Source organism: Toxorhynchites rutilus, chromosome 3, assembly GCF_029784135.1.
Source record: "Toxorhynchites rutilus septentrionalis strain SRP chromosome 3, ASM2978413v1, whole genome shotgun sequence".
Lineage (NCBI taxonomy): Eukaryota > Metazoa > Arthropoda > Insecta > Diptera > Culicidae > Toxorhynchites > Toxorhynchites rutilus.
In genome coordinates this window covers 251,634,687-251,660,362 of record NC_073746.1, presented here as the reverse complement: position 1 = coordinate 251,660,362, position 25,676 = coordinate 251,634,687, and the positions used below count along the sequence as shown (strand labels likewise).

The 25,676-nt window shown below is 37.4% G+C and overlaps 1 protein-coding gene across 3 annotated transcripts; it reads left to right on the top strand.

The window, feature by feature from the left end:
- Positions 1-340: 340 nt before the first annotated feature.
- On the top strand, positions 341-24,538 carry LOC129776159 (ubiquitin-conjugating enzyme E2 Q2). 3 transcript variants are annotated; one of them, XM_055781623.1, is made up of 8 exons: positions 341-583; positions 1,986-2,603; positions 12,372-12,488; positions 16,879-17,172; positions 22,120-22,194; positions 22,260-22,551; positions 22,622-22,770; positions 22,929-24,538. In XM_055781623.1, the coding sequence occupies exons 2-8, from the start codon at positions 2,442-2,444 to the stop codon at positions 23,037-23,039; spliced, it is 1,200 nt and encodes a 399-aa protein (XP_055637598.1). In that variant the 5' UTR covers positions 341-583; positions 1,986-2,441; the 3' UTR covers positions 23,040-24,538. The 3 variants fall into 3 exon arrangements, with proteins under 3 accessions (XP_055637598.1, XP_055637599.1, XP_055637597.1); XM_055781624.1 differs by having other exon boundaries at positions 1,980-2,603; positions 22,941-24,538; XM_055781622.1 differs by having other exon boundaries at positions 1,980-2,603.
- Positions 24,539-25,676: the final 1,138 nt, after the last annotated feature.

Sequence of the window (25,676 nt, the reverse complement as noted above, 5' to 3'; positions counted from 1 at the left end):
CTATTCTTGTCGAGTGATTATTTTTTATATTCAGATAGCCTCTGTTCATTCGAAGCTCTCCGCAAGCAAGTTAATTTTTATGTTAATAAAACAGCTTTTGGGTAGCTTATTCGAAAAATCTTACAGGGTTATATTAGCTTGGGTCACAGTTTTCCATTGTTTTCAACATCCGTAAAACTGTCCACCTTTTATACATTCTATAAATCTTGATTTTCTTACCAAACACATTATTGTTTGACATATTTGTAATTCGCTGGATTCTGTGACCCCTCGCGAATCAGCCATCTTTTAACGTTCCATCTCTTTTTGGCTATCGGTCGGTGTAAAGCTTTGTCCGATGGGCTCGTTCTCTTCGTTTGTTCGCAGAGTCGTTCGGAAGCATTCACGGTTGCAATAAGGACAGACATTTCCGATGGTGTTTTTCGAACCATCGTCCCTAAACTTTCATTGTTCTCACTGCCGCTTATGAGTGCAAAAATAGCCAATAACTGTTAGCCTGAGGATAAGAGTCGCCGTAGAATGGATAGTGACCGATAGTCGGAAGAAATTGCTGTGAATTTGCGAACGGAAAGGGAGCAAAAAGGTATAATGGGTTCTTCCAGAAGATCCTTCAGTGAAAGATTGTGCTGTTAGTCGTATTCTTTTTTCTCGCTGGATACCTGTGTGTTAGTGGCAGTGATTTTGCTCCGATCATCGCCGTCATCTGCTATATTGGATTTGGTTTAATGACGGAAAAGAAGGGAAAATTTTCCTGTTCTCATTCGGCTGCTGCTGTTGTGTCAAATCCAGTGTTGCCGAAGAATTTGATTTTATTCACTATACAATATTGAGTAGCAAGTTGAATTACACCTGATCAAATTTTCCAGTTAGAGTGGTGAAACAAGCTTCAGCTCGGTGTCTTCTATTGTGAATGCGTCTTCTTCACGATGAATGAATTTACGTAATTTTTTACCAAATGAATTGGTTTGTTTTCCATTTTCCTGTTATCTAGATCATCAATATTTACCCTTCGTTTAAATTGTTGTGTTTTCATTATGTATGACAGGACTATTCTCCTGTAACATTAGAAAAGGTCCTGTGTAATAAATGTAAACAAATCGAGGTAATGGATGCACAGTATTAGTTTTCAATCATTGAATGTATTGCAAAAACAATCGTTCAAGTATCTATCCTGTTCACATTTGAATCGCCGATACAAAAAAAGTCAAATGTACAGATTCGGATTTTAAGCACTCGACTGTTACTTCGGACGCCAGATATGTCCGAAGTAACGAAGAAATCAAAATAACACGAAATTGTACTTCGGTCGTTTTGAGTTTTTGTTTCTTTCGGGTGTTAGTATCGTTTTTAGTACGATTCAACGAGTGATAACAATAATGATCTGCCTTTAGCACGAAGTGTAAGTATTTGGATTGTTTTTCAGTAGTTATTTTCAAACGGTTATCGTTCAATGTAATTTGTCCAATGTACAAACGCGGTCTGTAAAACGTCCAATGTAAAATTTTTCGCTACGAGGCTTCAACTTTAAACTAAAATCACGGGTCAACAGTTACGATAGGTTTTTCAGGGTTATTATTAACCGCTAGTAGTGAAAGTAGTGATGAATATCGATTCCTTTTGAAACAATTCGCGGAGCAATGTTCCGATCTGCTCCGTTTTTCTCGAGTTAACGTAGATGTTACATAGGACCTTTTCAAAAGTTACGCGAGTATTCGTTGCGATAAACGTTTCCTGTTTTATTGTTACCAAATTTAATTCGAATGTAAATTTGGGTATGGTTATAAAACCCGTTGTTTCTTCGATCCTTGCCTGGTAACAGAAATATCATTTTTTACCTGACCTGAAATGCGTTCGAGTCACGAGAAATGTTTTACATATAATTAATAACAAATGGCCTATGCTGAATGAGAAAAGATAGTTCCCAACAAACAGCCTCATCCTTTCGAAAGGATAACAATCTTTTTAATGCGTGTTGGTAGTTGTAGGTTTGCCGTGGACATGGCTGGTACATAGCAGTGTTTGTGTATACTCCTGCCTGAATCAACCACTATTTTGGTAACACTGGTGAAATTCAGTGAGTGGTCTGCAACAGTGACAGACGGTTTGTGGAAAAGGGCAAATTTGGTGTGCAGAAGACAAATGCAGTGTGTTTGTGAATTGTAAATGTTCAGCGGAAACAAACACTGAAAATGGTGCGTTTACCAGTGTTCACTGGAAAATAAAATAGTGTGATTTTGCGACGAGAGTTTTCCGAGGAAAAATCTTGCCCTGAAAAGCACTCAATGCAAGTGACGACAGAAATTGGATAATACGAGTAGTGTGTATGCATGCAGCAAGTTCCTGAGTTAGATGAATCGAAGATTTTCTCAGTGGTTTCGTTCATAAGTTTCTGCTGTTAAATGTGTTGAGTTTACAGCAAAAAAAAAAGCAACATAAACGAAATGGCGTGTTTAAACACACTGAAGCTCGAGATAAAAACATTGGAGCAGATATTCACCAAGAATCACGAACGATTCCGGATTGTGAGTGCATCGGTGGACGAATTGAGCTGCCGTTTCATTGGCCGCAACGGAAAGCAGTACGACATCCATGCCAATATTACGGTGAGTGCGCTGAACCTTGGCTTCATTTTTTGTTTCTTCTACTTCGACTCTAAACATACCTCTACCGTTGCTTCATGTTGCTGTCTCCCTCGGAATTGAACACGCAATTGGTTGTGTTGTTTTGTGTGTTCGTTCGTTCATTCAGTTATTCATTCTGATGATGGTTAGAATACGCCTGGAGGCGCTCAGGTCAACCTGTAGTCCATCAGCTGTTCGCTACTCAAATGGTTCGATTAAATAAATAATAGATTTCTTCTTGAAATGGTGAGGGATCATAGTGTTAACGGTTGGCGTTAAATGTGGTAACGAATATCAACAAAAGTGAGAACTGAAAACAACATCAATACTTTTCCCATCGTTTATATTCTTGCCAAGTGCGAAAAAAGGTTCGCAGCATGGCCCTATAGACAGAAAGGTAAACGCAACTCATTTCCTGCAGAGGCCGAATGACTATAAGGACGAACTTCATTTCTCACATGATGCTGGGTTTTTGAAGGCCGAACGAACCTTGATGACGATCCATACTCCCACCTACAGTTTCTTTCGCTCTTCTGTTGTTATTTCTAGTGTCAGATTCCGGCGAGAATCAGGTAGCTTTCACTATTATTCTGTTCCCCAATGGTTTTTATGCCTGATGGCCTGATCAAATAGAATAGAGATTTTGCAGAATGTGTTCCAAATTTCACACATCCCAACGACTGAAGTTATTCGGTCCTGTTTCAAGCGGGATTTCCATTATCGTTCAGCACCATTAAATTATAATTACTCCGCCTTATTCGCGAGGTTCACATTGCATTATCAACTCATGACTTTGGTTACTTTCTGCGAAACCGATAGTTATTTTTTGTTAGTAGTGAAGTGTCATAAAAAACGGAATGGAGAGAAAAACAAAGACAGACCTTTTTGGCAGACCTCATTTCAAGGAATACCCCCAATAAATCTAGGTCCGTCCAAACGCTTCTCCTCACTGAATATATTTTATTGCGGCTTTTACAAAAATTCGCAAATTCTCGTGCAGCGTTTTATAATAGTTATTGTCGATCTTAGATGTGGTGTTATTTTTTTTCGGGAAACCAAGGTCATGCAGCAGAAATTGTACAGTAACGGACAAGACAGACTTGATTATATATATAGTCTTCAATCTCTTTTCACTGTACAGGGCGGACTCGACTATATACAGTCTTCGATTTTATTTCACTGTTCATTCTGTACATAATCGAGTCAAACATTTTTTTATTTGTTTATTATACATTTATTATGCATCTCGTTTTATGAATAAGAAAGAAAAAAAATAATTTTTGATTAATCCCCTTAAAGTCATAAAATACCTTTCTCGCATGAAAAATCAAAATACTTTTAGAAGGAGATAGGGGATCAAATTTGATGAAAAAATCCTGCTATGCATATGTTCGAATTTCAATAATAACAGAGTTTTTAAACTTTTTATCTGTTTCGGGCTCTGTTCGCCTTAAACTGTCTTTAATTCAAAAATTACGCTACGTACGACAATTCTATTGCTTTCCTTTGAAAGATGAGAAAATAGGGATATAGGATTAATTATATAGGATACAGTTGTGAATCTTTTAAATTAGTGGATTTAAGTAACATTTTAGAAGTTAAAAGCTTCAAAGTTATTGCTTTTAAGGTATTATTCCTAATTTTATCCAAAAAATACTCAATATACTTGAATGTTTCTATCATTTAAATTGAAGCTTTCTAAACTTTCGTTCATCGAACCCCAACTGCCTTCTTCTTCTTCAATGGCACTAACGTTCCTAGAGGAACTTCGCCGTCTCAACGTAGTATTACTTGCGTCATTTTTTATTAGTACTTAGTTGAGATTTCTATGCCAAATAACACGCCTTGAATGCATTCTGGGTGGCAAGCTCTAGAATACACGTGATCACAGTGCAAGTCGGAGGAAATTTCTTTGACGAAAAATTCCCCCTACCAGAACGGGAATCGAACCCGAACACCCGGCATGTTAATTATGACGCTAACCACTCGGCCACGGGAGCACAACCCCAACTGCCATCTTCTTCAATTTTGTTGCAAAATCATTTTTAACAATTCCTGGTGAATCTTCAACTAGAATCTATCAAAATCACGATTTTTCTTCACTGTACTCATAATAGTCAAATAAATTTAACATTAACGTTGAAACATATAATTTTCGCTTTAAATAAGTCTTTTTTTAAAATATTAAAAAAAATAATGAATGTATATAATCCTATACAATCGAATCTAAACTTGAATATAATCGAGTCTGACCTATATATATATATATATATATATATATATATATATATATATATATATATATATATATATATATATATATATATATATATATATATATATATATATATATATATATATATATATATATATATATATATATATATATTTTCCATTTGTTTTTTATTAGAGATGAAACGGATATCCGATAACTATACGGTATCCGGTCTATCCGGCCAATATTTGCTATCCGACCGGATATCAGATATTAAAAAATATAAATAATTTCTCATTGACACAAGATAAACCATAACAAAATATCTCATTAACATCATTCTTACATAATTAAAAATAATTAACACTGAAATGCCAGATCTTTTTTTCAAAATTAAATTAATATTAATTCTAGCAAATCTTGTTAATTGGCGATACTCCTTAAAATAGCCACCGAATGTAGTGATCGTGACTGCGATCGATTCAAAGTGTTTTCACATAACAGTCGATTTTGTTAGCATTGGAATATGTTTCCTGAACCCTATATTGACGCTGAGTATATTTGCAATCTCGTCTTAGTCCAAATGCTTTTTAAGTAGCAAAATGATAAATTCCCTCTAATATACAGGTGGATTAGAACTTTTAATTCGTGTTATTTCAACATACAATATCAGAAGCCAAACGCATTGCTCCATAAAGCCATAAAGCATGTTTTGTAGTGAAGTCTCTTAGCTTATCATCTCAAAGACACACCCCATGAAAATCTCTTCATTGTGATAGAAAATCCTTATCACAAAACAATCTGTTGAAGATTCCTTGTAGAAAACTTGATACTCTATTAAAGAACATTCATTCTAAACGGAAAATTTTGTCATCGTTCATTGTACACTGCGTTTCATGACTATAGAACCACTCATTTTTTCTGAGTTTCCAGAGATATGTAAGAAGTCGGTTGAATTGAAGTGTAGAATATAAAAACTATCTTCACTGGTCATTTGAACTTTATTGTTGTGTCCAGGTGCGAAACATTAAAAAACTAAAATTTCAGTGTTTCATAACTATAGGACCAGATAAAAAAACTCTCGCTCCTTTGCAAAACATAACGTCAATTTCACATGAATTACAATATGTTTCTAATTCGTAGGTCATCTTTAGTTCTCGATTAGTTCAAAAACCCACTCGGGATGGTTTCGATCAAGTTGCTCCATGTTTTAGTGTGTATCGCAGAGGATACTGCTCGTTTAAGCTCCTTTGATCAATCATACTGCTTGTAAGCTGCATTTACTATTCGTACGATTTCTCCTCATAAGTTCTTGATAAGGTTTTGACCTAATAAACAAGCTGACCCGTCCAGAATTTGAAGGCCCTATTCATTCAACCATGCCACGACCTTCCGGATTTTAACAATTAATGCCAAATTATCCAATTATCAAATAGTTTTTGATGCAAACACAGTAGTAAATGATTCTGAAGTACTTCGTTGCACTTCTGACTGTACATTCGTGTTGATGGAAACCTATCTGAGACAGTCCTTTTTGAAAATAATTTCCGAGTTTCATCCTGGAATCAATTTTTGACGGTTTGGCGGTATGCTTCGAATTGTTATCCTACATGAACTGTCATTTCAAGGCAGTTTAAACAATTCACTGTTTCACGGTGTCATGATCCAAAATTGCTCATGTAATCTTGTATCTAGACTTATTTTCATCATTTAAGGGGTAAAAATGTCCAGAGAACAGACGTATTCATAGACCGCCTTAACCCTTTCAATACGGTAGTGTGCTCCGCCGGAGTGCTACCGCACTGCGCCGAAAAGTATGCACATGGGTGTGATCGATGTGCAGTATCACTCTCATGTCGTCTAAAGACGTCGCTCGTACACGCAGCTCATCGTAGCGAAGCCGCCGCTGAACGGTCCGGGAACTCACGGACAAGTTCAGTTCGTTCCGGATCTTTTTCGAGGCCTTTCATGTGGGTCTTTCATGGTGGCTCGCTTTATGGTAGAGCCATCCTTCGCAGTCGTTTTCCTTGGGCGTCCAGTCGTTTCGGATTGTTCGCGGTCGTGGAGGGCATTAAACATGAAGGTAGAATAACAACATGGGACAAATAATCTTGATGTTGTTTTTTTGAAAAACTGGGAACAAACAATAAGTTTTTGGTTTTTTGTTAAGTTTGGTTTTTTTCGAAAGACTATGCAAAAAAGTTTTATGAAGAAGGGCCATCTGCAGCATAAACATGTAGAATATAAATCTCATTGTTGTTCGGCATCCTCTAACAAGGTGTACACGTGTTCTGTTAACACTAAACCTATCGATGTTTCATTTATAACTATTCCTACCACAGCGGGTCAAGTGACCCTTTATGAATAGTTAGTGACAATGACTCGATTTATATAGTTTTGTTGAGAAACGTGGCATACCACATTTTTCCTGTATATTACGACATATTAGGATAGCAATTATTGGAAAAATAATTTAATTATAATTTTTGACACGCAAAATAGCACTGTAGCTTGGAATGGTTACTGTTAACTCGCTTGGATAATCAGCAATACAATTAATTCACTATTCATTCACAAATACAACAGAATATATAAAACAATAGCAAAAATGTGTAATGCAATGGTTTTATATCACAACCACACATACAAATATTTCTGATATCATATGATTGTTTGTACGGGTCAAATGATCCGTTGCGGTAGTTAGGGCAGATTACATATATTTCTCAGTAAAAAAAATAAGAAGAGAGGACTAAACACAGAAAAATTCATTCGATGTATGTTTTAAGAAAAGTAGTGTAGGCAAATTGTGTTGTGACAATGTAGTTTGCAAGAAATTTTTGACTATAAGTTTGAAATGGGTCATTTGACCCCTCGTGGTAGGTTTAGTGTTAAATTTTTTTTAATTGTTTGAGAATTAGTTCATTTTTCCAAACCAGAAATGAGTGCATCAGCCTTGATGAAGGCGTGGCACAAAATTGTTGTACTTGAACCGATTAATTTATTATGGAACTACAAAAAATATATTGTTGGACAGTTATGCATAGAATATCAACGTTTCATAATTTCGAACACTATATTCGTGGTATATAATTTCTTTTTAAGCATATAAATCTGATGCAGACTAAGACGCATCAAACCTGGTACTAACTGTTCGAATCAAATCATCAAATTTGCTAAAAAATGATTTTCAAATTTTCCATCTTTCCGAATGGTTTCCACAACTTTTTTGTCATATAAACCTGACGCAGACTAAGACGCATCAATCCTGATACTGACTGTTAAATACGTTGCTCCGCTCTTGAGTTAAATCGTGAGGAACGGACACCAAATCATTTCCATTTATATAGATGGATTGAAGTACTGGATTGGATTTTTTTTAAAATTTTGTCCATTTCTTTTTTTGCTTGAGCAGTGGTATTAATGTTTTGTCCGACACTGTATATCATCGGTGTTAAGTCAGAGTGGAAAGCTGTAGTTATTGATTGCATTTGGTTAATCATTACGTACGCTACATACTACATTTATCAGATGTGGATTATTACGCATACAGCAAGAATAACGGATCGAAATTGTTTTGAATGATCAACGAAAAGCCCTCATAGTATTCGGTCAGAGTGAACCATGTACTATTAACCGTGGCGATTTTGCTCTATATCATGTGCAGACAGAGTGAACCAAATTCGCGCCAAATTCAAGCCGGCATAGCTTTTTATTGAAGCTAATGGTACCTCGTTAAAATGTACTTGAACCCATTGGCGTAGAAGGCACACATTTCGATTATATTAAAAGATGAACTTGGTTCACTCACATTGAACGGATCAGTGAAAAATGCTGGTCTTCAGTTTTAGTGATCACAAAATGTACTATTTCAAAGTGCGGCTTAGACTGTAGCAATGACATTGAATACGAATTTGACTATTCTATTGAAGAATACCGCCTGTGATGATTGAAAATGGGAAGTTTATGCTTTAACGTGTGAGCCGTCATATTCATGCCTGTAGTCGATGGCAGAGGCTATTATGCTAAACGCAACCAAATGATTCTACAGTTCTAACCTCACACCCCTTCTCGCTCTAATGGTACACTTTGACTCAAAACTGTCAATTTATTGAAAAATATTTCGTAATTGTTCAGACATGGTGAACCAAGTCTTAAGAAGTGCTTCATTGGTTCTGTCAGTGTGGACCATGTACATATAGAAAGCCAAAAAACTGTCCGTTTTGGGCATAATACTTGATGTGAACAAAATTGAACGATAAAATTGAATGCTTCGAAAATTGCAGAGCACTGAAAATCAAGTTCGTTTTTCCCGAAATCATAAACATATGATCCGATCTGATTCAACACTGACCATATGTCAGTTTTGTTTTGAAATGCGAATGGAAGCTCCCTTATTTAATTGACAGTTTCATTCGATTTTATTTCACCAAACTGGATTTTCCCAGACCGTCTTGGAAAATGGAGTATTAAAAGAGGCAAATGAGGCAAACGACGTTTCATATTAGTTACAAAACCGGGGCCGGCAATTGATTACTTCTGCTTGCATACATCGCATCTATAAAATATATTTTCAATTATTCCACATCTGTAGCATGGATGAGGAATTATCGATGGTAGTTTATTTGTAATTTCTATATTTTATCCCGAAAATAAGGATATATTCTTTTCTGTTTGGGTGAAACCTCCACCGTGAAGAATGTAATCCGATAGCTACACTTGAATAAACCACACAACTCGCACGTAACACAACACAACACTACGAAATAAGTTGTAATGACTACCGGGTTCAAACCTTTCATCTGAACCCGCCGTCATTCAAACACTTTTCTGCATCTTCAAGTGCGACAGGGCAAACGCAGTCTACTATGTATGAAGCGATCCCTACTACTAATAAATGACTAAAAATTACATTTGAGGGTCAAAGTTTTCTGCTGAATGGAGCCGATGGAAACGATAGGAAACAAACATCTATTGCACAGGTAGCTCTTTTATACATGAGGTAGAATTTTGGTATGAGGTAGAATTTTGTGTTATCGATTTCACTCTCGATTGGTTGACGTTGAATTTCATGCTTTGATTTTCACTAATACGCAATGATCTTCAATTTCGACGTTACGAATATCATGACCAAAATGAAGATGCAAATGAAAAATGAACTTCATGGCAAGCTGATGTTTGCTGTTCATTCCACTGGTGTTCATTGATATTGTTGTTCCATATTTATCGAATCTCGCTTGATCAGTAGGTTATCAATACCTAAGATAAGATCAGACAATAGGGGGTCTTTTATGGACCAAATTTCTGTCAGATACGGACCAAATTTCTGTCAGTCGGTCTGATTTCTGATTGGCTGATTTCGATCAATTTTGTAAACAAAGCCGATTTTGTCAGTGTTACTAATAAAAATAAATAGCGGTGAATTTGTATTGAATTTAAAAATGGCGAATTTAATGAATTTTACGATATTTAGTATAAAGGAAATGTGAAGGAATTATTTGCAAGTTTATGTATGTGTTTTTTTTCACAATGGAGTAAAGTGAACGGCAAAACACTCATTTGTCAATTTAGCTTCGTTAGGTCCCTAATGCGATTTCGTATTTCGGAATATAATTTCCATTGCTAAGAAGAAGTGGAAAGTCTCATCATTGACTATGCAGATGGCAGAGTTGTTAGCTCTAGCTCGTAAATATGAAAAAAGAGATGGCTACCATCCAGGTCGTGTTTTGCTGACTACCAATTGTTACACTACTGACATGTTCTTTCCCGCTGACTTATTTTGATGATGTAAAGAGCTACGAGTTTTGTTCTGTTCTATCGAGGAAAGTTTTCGCTTCATCGATGGTGTACTCATAGTCGAATTCAATATTCATGTCATCCACATTATCACTAAAATTAGATGAAGCTGAAATTCGATATGAAGTCGATGCTGCTTCACTGTCCATCAATTTCTGGGCTGAACATTCTTCTCGCCGCTTTGATAGCAAGTCCATCAATCCAACGAGATGTTGTTGTGTATCGGCTGTATGCGAAGCATTCGGTACTACGGTCATGTATTGCGAAAGAGTCACGATTTTCAAGTTGTTTCTGAATTACAATGGAGTTGATCGCCATTGTTTTGCACGAATCAACGAGAAAAGATTCTTCAGACAATCTTGGACGAGTTGTTATGGATATCATTATTATACTATAGATATGGTTATTTAAAATACTTATTTTATTCTTTATCTCAACTTACTGAAAATATGCAAAATCATTAAATTCGCACCAACCAAATGTTACGATTCAAAAAAACAGAAATTTAAAAAAACCCGAAGTTTTATAATATTTGGCAACTCAGGCATCTTTATGTCATGGCTTCGTTTTTGTACGACGAAGAAGAGTACGAAGCCAGTTGTCTCATCTTGTCTTAGATCAATACAAGGCAAACTGAAATTCGCCGTATTTGGATGTTGTGAACGTGAATATTTCCGACACTGATTGCTACAGTGCCATACTCAAAATCTCAAAAACCGTCCTCCGAAAAGCACGAACAGCGAAAACTGAACGATCATAAACGATATCTACAACAATATTACGACGTGTTTCCACTTTCAACCCTCTGGTCAAAATAATTTTCCCTTGAAAGAACAGTGATGTATAACATGTTAGATTGTGAAGGATAAAAAAACTACTTTTTGTGAACTTTAGATATGTATTTACTGAACAATGTGTTCGAATGTGATGTGTTCTAGGAGAATATTTTCTAATTCACAAACGAGAAAACTCTGCAATCTAACTATCTTCTTATCTTTCCACGCTAATAATCTTTCGTTCATACCGAGTTCCACTAACTATAATTCATAGATTAGTTAGACATTAAGATTCGTTTAAAAAGTGTAAACTGATTAAAATACTATAATTAAAATATAAAATTTATATGGTTCCTTGCTTTGGTAGCGGAGAGCAGACATACGACCGCAATAGGGTTAATGCATGTGGACAAAGTTCTCGCCCTTGCGTTGCTGATATAAACCTTTTTTTCGAAGTTACGACTGAGTCTATGTTGCTAAACTGTATTTTCATGCGAATTGGTTCCATTCGTCGTGTTGTATTTTTCTTCCTCACTATGGTTTTGTGCGTTTGTACGGTTCAATGGTTCTGATTCAGTTTACTAGAAACTCTCCGAATCGCGATACGCTGACGGCTGCATCAAATTATCGCGTTCTTCGCGATGCTTAATTCCTTCTGTTTTTGTTCTCGCAGGTTGTTGTTCTTTCATTGTTCAGTGTTTATCTTATGCTTCTGTTATATATGATCGAAAAAAATGAAACAACGTCTGACGAAATATTGGGGAGTGTGAATTATTTTGAGAACACCGCAGATTACATGTTGCCTCAGTGGGAATGGCGATTTTAGGAGATTTGCAGAAATTTGTAAGGCTTTTCAGGAAAGAAAACCAGTTTTTTTTGGGGAAATTTAATTCAGAAATGAATGCGATTTCAACAATTAATATTTTTAGCCTTGTCCTCACGCGTGCGTTTTTATCATTCTAGGAAACATACCCCTCCACACCGCCAGTATGGTTCGCCGAGAGCGAGGAAACCAGCATAACAAACGCTGTACAAATACTTACGAATACCCGTGGCCACGATAATCATGTCATAAATCAGGTAAGTGCATCAACCCCTCCTCCCCATTATATCTTTATTTCCGTTCAGTCGCGGTAGTCACGATTGAACACAGATTACCACTGTTAGACAATGACTGTTCGAAAGTACATGAAAGTCGATGGGCTTTGTCTTGATTGGCCTTAGTCTATTCGGAGTTCTATAAGCTGCTGATAACACATTGCAGGACATGACTTCTGAAACGAGCTTTCTCTACTTTCATTCACTTTGTTTTGATGCTAATTTCAGTAAAACGGAGAATTTCGTATTATCTTCGACACATTATTAGATGTTTTTTATTGAAACGTTGTATATGTTTTACATTACATATTCTTTGACATTATTATTTTTTCGCTGTAATTGACTTTGGACTAGGCTTCTCAGGACGGTGATAAATCGGAAAAATGACACCGTTGATGAAATAGTTTTAACGTTATTAACTTTATTTGCCGCGAACAGTTTTATGATTTGCATACCAATCGAATCGGAAATTCTCTAAGATTAACATTTCATTGTTGGTTCGCGTTCTGCAAGTATGTTTGCATTACTATTCAGCTAGCTCTCGTATATTAGGCTGTCAAAAAAGTCCTGCGGTATTTCCGCGAGGTGTCGTTGTAAGCGCGTAGTTCTAGTTGTATTCATTGTATACTATAGCTTGTTGGAAAGGTATTTTAGCGCGCTATAATATAGTCCTTGACAGTGTTTTGTTTGGTTAAGTCGTTCGTGAGTTATAGTGTCGCAAATATGGACCAAAATAAAGAGAAAATCCGACATATTTTACAGTACTACTATGACAAAGGCAAAAATGCATCTCAAGCTGCCAATAAAATTTGTGCAGTTTATGGACCCGATACAGTTTCCATTTCCACCGCACAACGATGGTTTCAACGTTTTCGTTCTGGTGTAGAGGTCGTCGAAGATGCGCCACGCTCCGGAAGGCCTGTCGTCGAAAATTGCGACAAAATAGCTTAATTAGCCGAGAAAGACCGGCATAGTAGCAGCCGTAGCATCGGCCAAGAGCTGGGGATAAGTCATCAAACCGTTATTAACCAATTGAAAAAGCTTAGATTCACAAAGAAGCTCGATGTATTGGTGCCACACACGTTGACGCAAAAAAAAACATCTTTGACCGTATCGACGCATGTGAATCGCTGCTGAATCGCAACAAAATCGACCCGTTTCTGAAGCGGATGGTGACTGGCGATGAAAAGTGGGTCACTTACGACAACGTGAAGCGCCAACGGTCGTGGTCGAAGCCCGCTGAAGCGGCTCAGACGGTGGCCAAGCCCTCATTAACGGCCAGGAAGGTTCTGCTGTGTGTTTGGTGGGATTGTCAAGGAATAATCTATTATGAGCTGCTTCCCTATGGCCAAACGCTCAATTCGGACCTGTACTGCCAACAACTGGACCGCTTGAAGGTAGCACTCATGAAGAAGAGGCTATCTTTGATAAACAGAGGCCGCATTGTCTTCCATCAGGACAACGCCAGGCCACACACTTCTTTGGTAACGCGCCTGAAGCTCCGGGAGCTCGGATGTAGTGATCCCCGATTTTTGAAATTAATCGTTCATCAGCTAATCGAATAGTTTTCAGCAGTTCGTTATTCGATACGATTAATCGACCCAAATAATCGATTAATCGATTAATCGCAATACTGAGAGAAATAATCCGTCAGACTAATATTTCTCATTTGCTAGAAAGCCATATGGAATCAAAAATATGTTAATTCCACCTGAAAATCAATTATTATCCTTTACGCTCCCCTAAAGTCGTAAAGAATGCTCAATTCGCGTTGACGGCATTGAGCTTCGTTTATGAACTTAAGGGAGCGTCAAAGATAATGATTGATTTTCAGGATAATGTGCGATTCACATAGCACGTTACGGAGAATAACGTCTACGTTCCGTCAACGTCTCCACCAATTCACACATGCAGTCAATGCTTCCACCAGCACCGTCACGTCAAATGCTAAACGATGAGGATGGAGGTTCTTTTGCATCCGCCGTATAGTCCGGACCTTGCACCAAGTGACTACCACCTGTTTTTGTCCATTGCGAACGAGCTAGGTAGTCAGAAGTTAGCCACAAAAGAGGCCTGTGAAAATTGGCTATCCGAGTTTTTTTTGCCAATAAGGAAGCGAGCTGCTATAACAGGGGCATTATGAAGTTGGCATCTCGTTGGGAACAAGTCATCGAACAAAACGGCGCATATTTGACTTAAAACAGATGATTGTAACTAATTTTATGAACAAATGAAAATTCAAAAAAAAATACCGCAGGACTTTTTTGACAGCCTAATATATTAACTGTTGGGGCGATTTTTTGGAGTCTCGGTCAGATTATAAACTACTTGTTTGTAGCTCGTATGTTTATTGTTAACGGCTCAAAACTAAAATGTAAAATTTACAATAATTGCGCTTGAACAACATTTTATAAAAACTTACATGAATAGTTTCTTATTTGCTTCTTCTTTTCACCGTTTCCTCTACTTGTTAGCCCTTTTAAATCTATCAATTTCTGTAATTGAATAATTTAAATAAATATCTGCGTTCACTTCAAATTATCTCGATTCAATTTCACCTATACTTCAAACATCTATACATTTCAATTTTCACTATAATCTTGCTTTCTATCCTACTTTTAACTCTTTCCTCAATATCTCGCTTTCTACAATCAATTACTCTATGTAATCAATTGTCAACAATAACAAATTGACGCCAATCCTTCGATGACAACTAGTGATCCCCGATAATCGTTCGATTAATCGATTAATCGAATACTTCCTACAGAAATCGATTATTAATCGAACGAATACTGCACAACCAATAATCGAAGCGAACGAATAATTTACGTCGATTAATCGATCCAAACGCTGAGAGAAAAAAACGTACGGCCGTTGCAGTTTTAAGTGCGATTCACATACAACATACACGTCACGTTCACGTCCCGTCACGTCACGATACGTCAATGATTCTACCATGCAATTCTCATGAAAACATTCACATACACCAGCAACGTAACGACCCGTCAGCATACGTTCAACGAAAACGACCGGCAGGGTTTATACAAAAGAATAATGACGGAGACGGACGGCTCGTTTGGTTTTTGTCTGGGCTTTGTGTCTCGGCTTTTGTTTTGATTTGATTGTAAAGTAATTTACATCTACATCGACATTAAGCTAATTGAACAGATCTGTGATGCAACACGTTTAATTAGACATTTTTACCTCTAGTTGGACATTTTTGTAAACATTGAGTTCGGGGCCCAAATTATGGCCCCACATTTAAAGTCGCCACCAGTCGCAAAGGTCCTATTACTGGTCAAAACCGACTCCAATGCGACACTGAGTGGCGCCTCAGCATATCGCTTTACAAGTAACTTACTGTACTTTTTATGCCAACATATCTCTTAGTTCCAAATTTCGGAGTGAAAATCATTCGCGACTAGTTGAAAGAATTATTCTATTTATTATTATTATTGCATAAGGGTCGGACTACGGGGTATAAGCATTTAAATAATTGAATTGAATAATTGAATTTTGAAAAATTCAATGAGAATCATTCATTGAATTTTTTAAAATTTAGAACTGATTCTAGGCATGCTGATTTGAAAGAGGGCATTGCAATTTAAAATTGTTGTAGGTGGCGACACCATGAATAAAATTAAATAAATCATTCGTTTAGCATTTGACGTGACGGTGCTGGTGGAAGCATTGACTGCATGTGTGAATTGGTGGAGACGTTGACGGAACGTAGACGTTCTTCTCCGTAACGTGCTATGTGAATCGCATATTATCCTGAAAATCAATCATTATCTTTGACGCTCCCTTAAGTTCATAAACGAAGCTCAATGCCGTCAACGCGAATTGAGCATTCTTTACGACTTTAGGGGAGCGTAAAGGATAATAATTGATTTTCAGGTGGAATTAACATATTTTTGATTCCATATGGCTTTCTAGCAAATGAGAAATATTAGTCTGACGGATTATTTCTCTCAGTATTGCGATTAATCGATTAATCGATTATTTGGGTCGATTAATCGTATCGAATAACGAACTGCTGAAAACTATTCGATTAGCTGATGAACGATTAATTTCAAAAATCGGGGATCACTAATGACAACAATGGCAACCAAGGTCTATCGCAACAAGGTGGTATAACCAAGTTGAATAGCCCTCCGGTGTCTCAACATTAACCTTGATCACCTTCATATGTTCATTGAATATATCTCTACACTGTTCATCTGTTGTTGCCAATTTGCCCTTCATTTGGTTTTTCTTTTAGGAGCCGCAAAAATAGAACAAACAATCACAAGGCATGTGTCCTTGATACTGTTATGCAAACCAACTATTCGTTTCGAAAAACGCAGTCCTTATCAATTCCATGTTGTTGCAGGTCGACATACTTCTGCGTGAGCTGTGCCGGATACATACGGTACCGTTGCCTCCCGACCTGGATAATCTAGCGATACCGTTTCAACCTCACGCACCCGGCACACCCTCACCACATCAGGCCGCCTACCAGGGGGCTCATCAATTGCACCAGCAGCAACCGCAACAGCATCATCAAATCGACGAGATCGACTCGGACTGTGATGACATTGAGGACGTCGTGGGCGAAAGTGAGCAGGAAAGCGAGGGTGAGGAGGATCTTTCACTTGAGATGGACGACGGCCGAAGTACTGCCAAGGTAAGCGAAACACCACCCACCGTGTGGCGGCTTCACATTACACTCGGGTAACAATCGGATAAGGTATGGGTGACACACTTTGTGTGGCTTATCGTATGACCTATATGACAAAAACAAAAAATGAAACACCTTGCATTCGTTAGTTATTGTAACATTTCGCTGCTGGCTGAAGGCTATAGCTGCTATCGGCTGCAATAGAGCTCACAGAAATACTTCTCAATAAAACAATGTCCCTGTGGCAACGACTAATGGCGCCTTGTGTACAGTTTCTCTTCTTGGTAGCTTCTGAAGGTGACTGCAGAAAACTGAAATTTGCACATTTTGCATGCATACAGAGCATTACGATGGGTACTTTTCACTACTTCTCCACTTGCGGGTTACTTATTACTAGCAACAAACACAAGCTAGCATAAGAATCAGACCGAAAATATTGTCCCACTGGAGGCAACGATATGAACATCACTCATTTTCTTTGCTCAATACTCAGCCGGGATAGGATGCGTGATAAATTTCAAACAACCCCCTTCTATTGATTCTTTTTGGAGTCATTTATTTTCCATGTTGTGATTGTTAAATGACACGATTTGTTTGCAGCAAAGCAATCTTTTTCGGGTCAAAACCTTGACCCTCGGTATTGGATGACTCATTTCGCATACGCCCTTTATCACCACCTAGTTCGGTACCGGTTGGTGGCAGTGTATGGTGCTGGCTAGGGTTTAGACTTTCCGGCAGCCGGCAGTGATCGTTATTCTCAATGTTGGCCCTTTTTCTGCTCCAGTGCAAACGCGCTGCTGCGTGGCTGTAACATGTGTGAGTGTCACGTAATTTCTTTTTGTTTTTTTTCTGTTGTGGCGCTGCGAATTTAAAGAGACATTCTGATATAGAAGAGCCACCATCGTTTGTTGTAATGTTGATAAGTAATTCGAAATAATTAAATGAATAGGAATTTGAAGATCTGGGTTGCATATGTGTTAATGTATTATTCAAAGTTGAAATTGAAAGAATCGATAGCAACAAAGGCTGATCTAGATGCAATATTTGACACCGTCAAGTGTAGCGTTAGCTTTGGACCCCTAACCGGTGATAGTGATGAAGCTCATCAATATTTAGAATATATAGGAGCCTCTGAAGATGATCGAAGTAGTCATAACAATTTGCCTAGTGAAAACTCTGAACTATTTCATGGAATTCATTTAAACGTTCGTCACCCGAATATGGGTGACACTTTACTCGTTCAAATTGAATAGGATTTATCAAAGGAATAGAATAGACATCTAAATATAGCTATAGAATATGTAGAGAAATCATAAAATCATAACCATATTAATATAATGTTTATACTATACTTCTTATTAACACGTTCGACGCCCAACGCGACGTTTTTGATTTTCGTGCAGAGCCCAACTTGCGATTAAATTATTAAATGAAGATCAAACTTAGATTATAGATAACTTTTACATGATCTAGCAATGTTTGTTTTCAATTGAATACGAATTGATGACAATAACACATGCCAAAGTCATAGTATAGGGGTTTTGCAAAAAACTGCAGTACAAACCATCCGTACTATAAATTAATAAAAAGTGTAGTATAAACAGTATAATATTATGGTTATGATTTAATTATTTTTCTTCATATCCTATAGTTACATTTAGGTGCCTATTCTATCAAATACCTTCTAAAAATCCTACTCAATTCGAGCGAGGAAAGTGTCACCCATATCTGGGTGACGAGGCGTCGAAAGTGTTAATTCATAGTACGGATGGTAGTAGGTTTGATCTTCATTTTATAATTTATCCGTAACGTTGGGCGACGAAAGTGTTAACAAGGATTCATTGGATCATTGGTTGAACTACTTCGTGATCTGGAATGGTGTAACTGTAAATAATTTTAATGGAAATATTGAAATATTCTTAGTTAAATATTTCATCGGGAAATTTTGGAACTTTGAGTAGAATTTTCATCGTTCACTCGATCACTCGAGATGCAGGGTTATCATATCTACAGAATAATCTCTATTTATACAAATTATTCAGACTTTTTGAAACCAAGAATCTGTAGATACAGATTACAGATTTTTCTGGTTTTCATACAGATTTACAGATTTGTCAAACTAACGATCCAATATTAGTTATGGCTTGATCTCAATAATATAATTTCCCAACTCGTCACTTTGCATCATATAGCATTCGAATCAGTTTGAACGAGAATCTTTTGTTTGTTTTTTTTTTGTATCTTATGTAGCGTGTAGTACTGCTTTCTCATGTTCAATCTAATGCGAAAAGATGCAAAAGTCTGTGTCATCGGCTAGCTTTACAATAAATAAATAACACTGTTTATCTTTCTCCTACTAAAGCACCGTGAATGCGAATTTTATACGTTGATATCAATTGTCAAATTCATTATAACTATGCCAATCAATGATACTAAAGTTAAGATGATGCTTCAAAATTGAACTTATAAATTTACATGTGTGTCATACTGGTTGCAGTTATTTTTACTTGAAAAAGCAGTGTTGTTTAATTTGTGAGATTATAAAGGTGAACAAGATTCTTTTATTTCTTGTAAACTTCTGATAAGTATCTACTAAACGATGTTTTTTATGTTTATGTTTAGAAAAAAGTTGATGTGTCTGGGCCTAGGGGCACAGACGGGATCTTGACATAGGACTGTGATTGTGTGTAGTAATTGCATTTGAATTTAGTTCAAACAGTGTTCAAAATCTGTATTTTTTTCTTGTTGATACATCAAATGGAAGCCCTGAAAAATATGCGTGATTATATCCTTTTGAACTTCTTAATCAGCAGAAAAAATGCATTAATTGCATTTTTTACATAACCAAACAACATACTCGTTATACAGTCAACTCTAACAATTTTTAATTGTCAAATTGCTGGCTAATATCTCCCTTACTCGATATCCAAGGGATCATCGAGTTAGAGAGATATCGAGTTATGGAGAAAATAATACTCGTAAAATCAATCAAAGGTGCCATGAAATCCATCGAGTTAGGGAAAATATCGAGATACAGAACATCGAGTTAGGGAGGGTTGACTGTAATGACATCCTGGACCACAATTACATAAATTGTTAGTAACAAGACCTACACGATGAAACGTGAATCTAATAAAATCTCTATTAACGTTTAATCTTTTGAGCCAGGCTCTCGTCAAATCTTTGGGGAGTACAGGGGAGTATGAATTCATCCAATGTTATCTTCAATATCATTCTTCGATCATCCCTCCATTGTTTAAGACAACTGATGAATGCCTATTATCAGCAAATCAAGAATAATTCATAACATACATCTAATCAAATAGTGAGCTAACGCCAAATAACATATGTCGCAATAACGATTTTGAGTAATATGCGTTTGAAAACTCTTAATGAATCGTTACTTTTTTCGTAGAGTTACCACCCTATACAGAAATCAGAGACAGGCCTATGTCAATATTTGCTATACATTAAACATTCACTAACTGGGCGAAAAGAGAAGACCAGTGTTCGCGCCAAGTGTAGCTCACGTGTTCTGACATGTCAGGACAAATAAATTGAAATCCTCCATTTTGCCAGCAACGAACGTGATGAATTATAGAGGTTTTAAACTTTTCAGTTCATTCGCCTCTAGAATTTGCCAGCAACACAACCAGTTATCGACATTCGCGTTTTAACTGGTCCGGCATGTTAAACGTCAAATAAAATCGAGGGGAACTTCAATGAATTGTTTGATTCGCGTTGATCGTGAAATTGGATGAACAAAAGGATTCCAATGAAAGTTTCGCATTGAGTGCGACAACAGGTATGAAATATATTTTGAGGGAATTATTTTTCTGTAATTTAATCAATGTTTTTGTCATGCGAACATAATGTCAATTTTCATAACATTTCAAATTACATTCGAATGTTCTTCACAGCAAATCTTCCATTTGAATATGGCGTCGATTGTTTACGAAATTTTGCAGTTTAACTGGTCCAAGGACCAGTTAACGTTCGCCCAGTTATAAAGCGGACCAGTTAGCGAACGATTACTGTAATTCATCTTCGTGTGATATCTTTCGAAATAGTTCTCAAAATCCAGTCCTGGTTTTCGCATGTTTCATAAATAATCGGTTTGGCATCTTTCGCCTTTTATCTTTCTGTTTTATCATGCAGAACAATGCTCTTTACATCTACACAGTGCCGTAATACATGGGGTTTTCCATTAATCCTTTCCTCAAGCATGGATGACAACTTTTGTTTATACTGCGTACCGTTATCTATTATTCATAGTAGCACCGTTTTGGTTCGTGAATAAGTTCACAAGACATTAACATTCGTTTAGAAAAAGTGTGAACTGATACATTGTTGCATAAATTAGAATAGTAGTATACTTCTTTGCTGTGGTGGCTGGGAGCAAACAAACGACTGCCAATGTTTAATACAGATTTCGATACAGATTTTTTTGAGAAAAAACTCAGATAAAAAGATTTTTTGAGACCAAAAACACAGATTTTATTATGGCAACCATGACGTGAAGATGGATTATGGACAGCTTCCCGGGCAAAAGTTCTATAAAGCCACTGGTCGAAGTGACGACCTAGCAAGTTCAATTCATAGTTCGATCGACCATCGTTATCGATATTCAAACTTGTATATCAACCAATTTTTGCATAGCTAGAGGATTATCCATCACCACACGTGAACTTCCCTGAAAGACCTTCAATCCCGATAATGCAGGTATCTCGTGGACATAAAAAAGAAATATTTTTTTTATTTATCTTCTCATCTTTCAACTTTCCGATACAATGCCATATGGCGTAAAGTGTTACGAAATGCCCATGCGTGAAGAAGCCACCTACCTGCGTGCAGGTTGTTACCGAGCTCTGCAAATGAAATGGCGGAGAGCTCCTAAAAATCTATGCTCTTATGCTTTATTAATCAAATTTCAACATCTAATACTCTTTACAGAAAGACGAAATGGAGGTGGAACACTTAGCGACACTCGAAAGATTGCGACAAACTCAAAGGCAGAACTATTTAAAGGTAATGCGTTCCATTCAATGTGCCGCCAATCATTTCCAATCACTGGGAACTGTTTTTCGTTGCAGGGGTCAGTTTCCGGGTCCGTTCAAGCTACCGATCGGCTGATGAAGGAACTCCGAGACATCTACCGTTCCGATTCGTTCAAGAGCAACATGTACTCGATAGAGCTGGTGAACGATTCCATCTACGAGTGGAACATTCGACTGATGTCCGTCGATCCGGACAGCCCACTGCACAACGATCTCGTGCTATTGAAGGAGATGGAAGACAAAGATTACATTTTGCTCAATATCATGTTTAAGGAGACGTACCCGTTCGAGCCGCCGTTCGTACGTGTAGTGCATCCCGTTATATCTGGTATGCGATGTTGAAGATTTGGATTCAAATCCAGTCATTAATTTTTTGACTGTGTTTATTCACATTTTAGGCGGCTACGTATTAGTTGGTGGTGCAATCTGCATGGAGCTGCTCACGAAACAGGGATGGAGTTCCGCGTATACAGTGGAAGCTGTCATCATGCAGATTGCAGCTACGCTAGTTAAGGGCAAAGCGCGAATACAGTTTGGCGCGACAAAGGTAAGAGAATTTACATTGTACCTAACGCTTCTTCTTAGCATCGTTGTTCATGTAAATCTTCAGAAGGTTTTGTTTTGATTTAACCGCCAGGAAGTTGCAATATTGTTTTACGAATTCTCTGTTCTGTTCAGAGGCTGCGATCGTTAATCCAATTTCAGTCTTTTACGCAGGGTCAATATAGCTTAGCTCGGGCGCAACAGAGCTTCAAAGCTTTGGTTCAGATCCACGAGAAGAACGGCTGGTTCACCCCACCTAAGGAGGATGGATAAGTTAGGATCTAACGCGATCAAATCGTTCTTCCGTTCATTCTAGCGGTTTATGTGTCACCACCGTTGCGTCGTTCCGTTCGAGTCCAACACTGATTGTAGCATATGGCAGCAACTACAAAAAACGACGAATGTGTCATCAATAGCAGGAGTAATTTTTGTTTTTCAACATTACATCAACAAATAACATGTAAACACAAAAAGAGAAAAAGATGCAGCAAATAGTAGCAAAAATGGTCGTCCATTTAGCAACGCTTTAGCCTTTTTTCGTTATTAATGAGTGGGTGTGAAGTATTTGAGAGAACAATGCATGTTTGAGAAAATTAAGCGTGTCACAAGGAGATATGAATGATGTGCGTTGTAATAATATTAGATAATATTAGATTGTATTATTATTGAGTGCTCGTTAAGACATGGATAGAAAGATGAAGAGTACGTGAATGTGTACATTAGGTATAGGAAACTATATTTTCAAAGGTCTTTATTGCCGATGACGATTTCTTAAAAAAGGCAACAAACACAACAATAGAAACCATAGCAGCAAAAAATCGTTTCTCTTGTGTGAATATAAATATCCAACCAAAAAAAAAAAACGATTGCGGGGAACATTTAAACTGTATAGCAAGAACAGGATTCCTCTTAAAGAGGCAACATATACAATATTAATCAAAATTCTTGTAGAAATTTTATGGGAACGGAACGTATTAACAATAGTTGTGATAACTATTGTTTTCTCCATACCAAATGCATTGTACGACCCACGCGTGGACACGGATTGAGTAGTTTCCAATGGCAGTGAGATGTAGACAACTTCTGGTAATGAGAAAATAGTAATTAGTTTGAGTTTTCATTTCACTTTCCATTAACCATGTAACAAAGATTGCAAAACTGTACTACTATATCAACGCTACAGGATATGTATTTGCTGAATTTCCGAAGAACTATTTACCTGTTCAACATATGCACTCAACTGCGACCCAAACAAGATCAGACTATACGAAGATATATTTTAATGACGTCTGAGACAAGCAATCACCAGAAGCGAAACTAACGAGAGTGGAGTGCGTGATGGATGGAGAATGGAAAAATATATTACACTTTTAATGTGTATAATAATTAACTTTTATTGTCAAAACTATCCTTACAAGGTTTTTTGATTTGAGTGAAACGAGATTGGCCAGCGGAAGCCGCGGAGTGTGTGAAACAGTTCGACATGCGAAATCTTCACGTAATCGACAACCAACATAGAGACATGAAACAGCATAACAATGAAACAGAATTCACAATAGTGAGCTAAAACAAGCAACGTGCATGGAGGCGCCAATCGTCCATGCGGGTGGTAAGAAATGACTTGATTATGAAAATAGTTTTCATTAGACTGTGACATATGTAAAATATGAAGAGATGAAAGAAAAGAAAAAAAAAGATAAATATTAAGGATAGTTTATATTAATAAAAGTAATAATAAAATTTTGAATTTCACGAGAGAAAATAAAAAACTTTCAAAACGATCAATACAATCACAAATAATTGTATCCCAAAAGTCCTCCTGCTGAGATTGTTGATTGGCTTCACATGAATCAATGAAAATAATCATATGGAACTTCGTGCGAAATGCTGATTTACACGATAAAATATCCAATGCAAAATATTAGCTCAATCGGACTTCATTTACAAGTGTCGCAGACTTAAAAAATTTGAGTTTTTTGAAAATCGAAAAATCACCGGAAATCGGGGTTTCAATTTTTTTTGCCAAATGTCTTATAATTGCGCCAAATGTCTAGATTTACTGTTATCTCGAAAAAAATGTCAACCCCTGGTTCCAAAGGCGAAAAGGTAGAAGATCGATCCCAAATCCGAGAAGCGTATTTTTGTTGGTTATTGTGGAGATACGGAAGGTGGTTCTGGTTCTGAGAAGGGTTTTTTCACATCAGCAGAAATGTAGTAGATCAGAAGGAAGGTGTCGTTATTCATGAGGCGGACAATCAATGAAGCCGGTGGAGTATATGGAGCTTTGTTGGGATGAGTACCGTGACCGTCCAGCGTGCGATACAGCCGAGCCTGCTGATGTTGCTGGAATTGGTGGTGGTAATCGTGATGATTTCGAGCCAGCAGAGGATTGTGTGAGTTACAATTCATTTTCTAACGACGTCCATTCTCCTCGGCTATCCTCAAACACGACGAACGATAAGGATACAATGGATGATCCGTCGAGTTACGAAGAGGTTCTGCGACGATCCGAGATCGTTGGATGGCGGCGATGCGCGAAACGATCGCTTCCCTTAGCGAGGACAAGGCATGGATGCTCGCAGATCTGCCTGAAGGGCGGAAAGCAAACCGGATCAAATGGGTGTTCCGAACGAAGAAAGGTTTCGACGGAAGCATCCAGAGGTACAAGGCCCGACTCGTGGTGAAGGGCCGCTCTCAACGACCTGGTTTGGATTATAAAGAATTGTATTCTCCGGTCGTGCGATACGCGACCATCCGATACTTGGTGGCTCTGGTGGTGCGGTACAGTTTGGACATCGACCTGATGGATGCAGTCACAGCTTACCTTCAGGGTGAACTGAAGAATGAGGAGATTCACATGTTACAACCAGAAGGCTTTGTAGCGGGTAACGGAAAAGTGTACAGACCAGG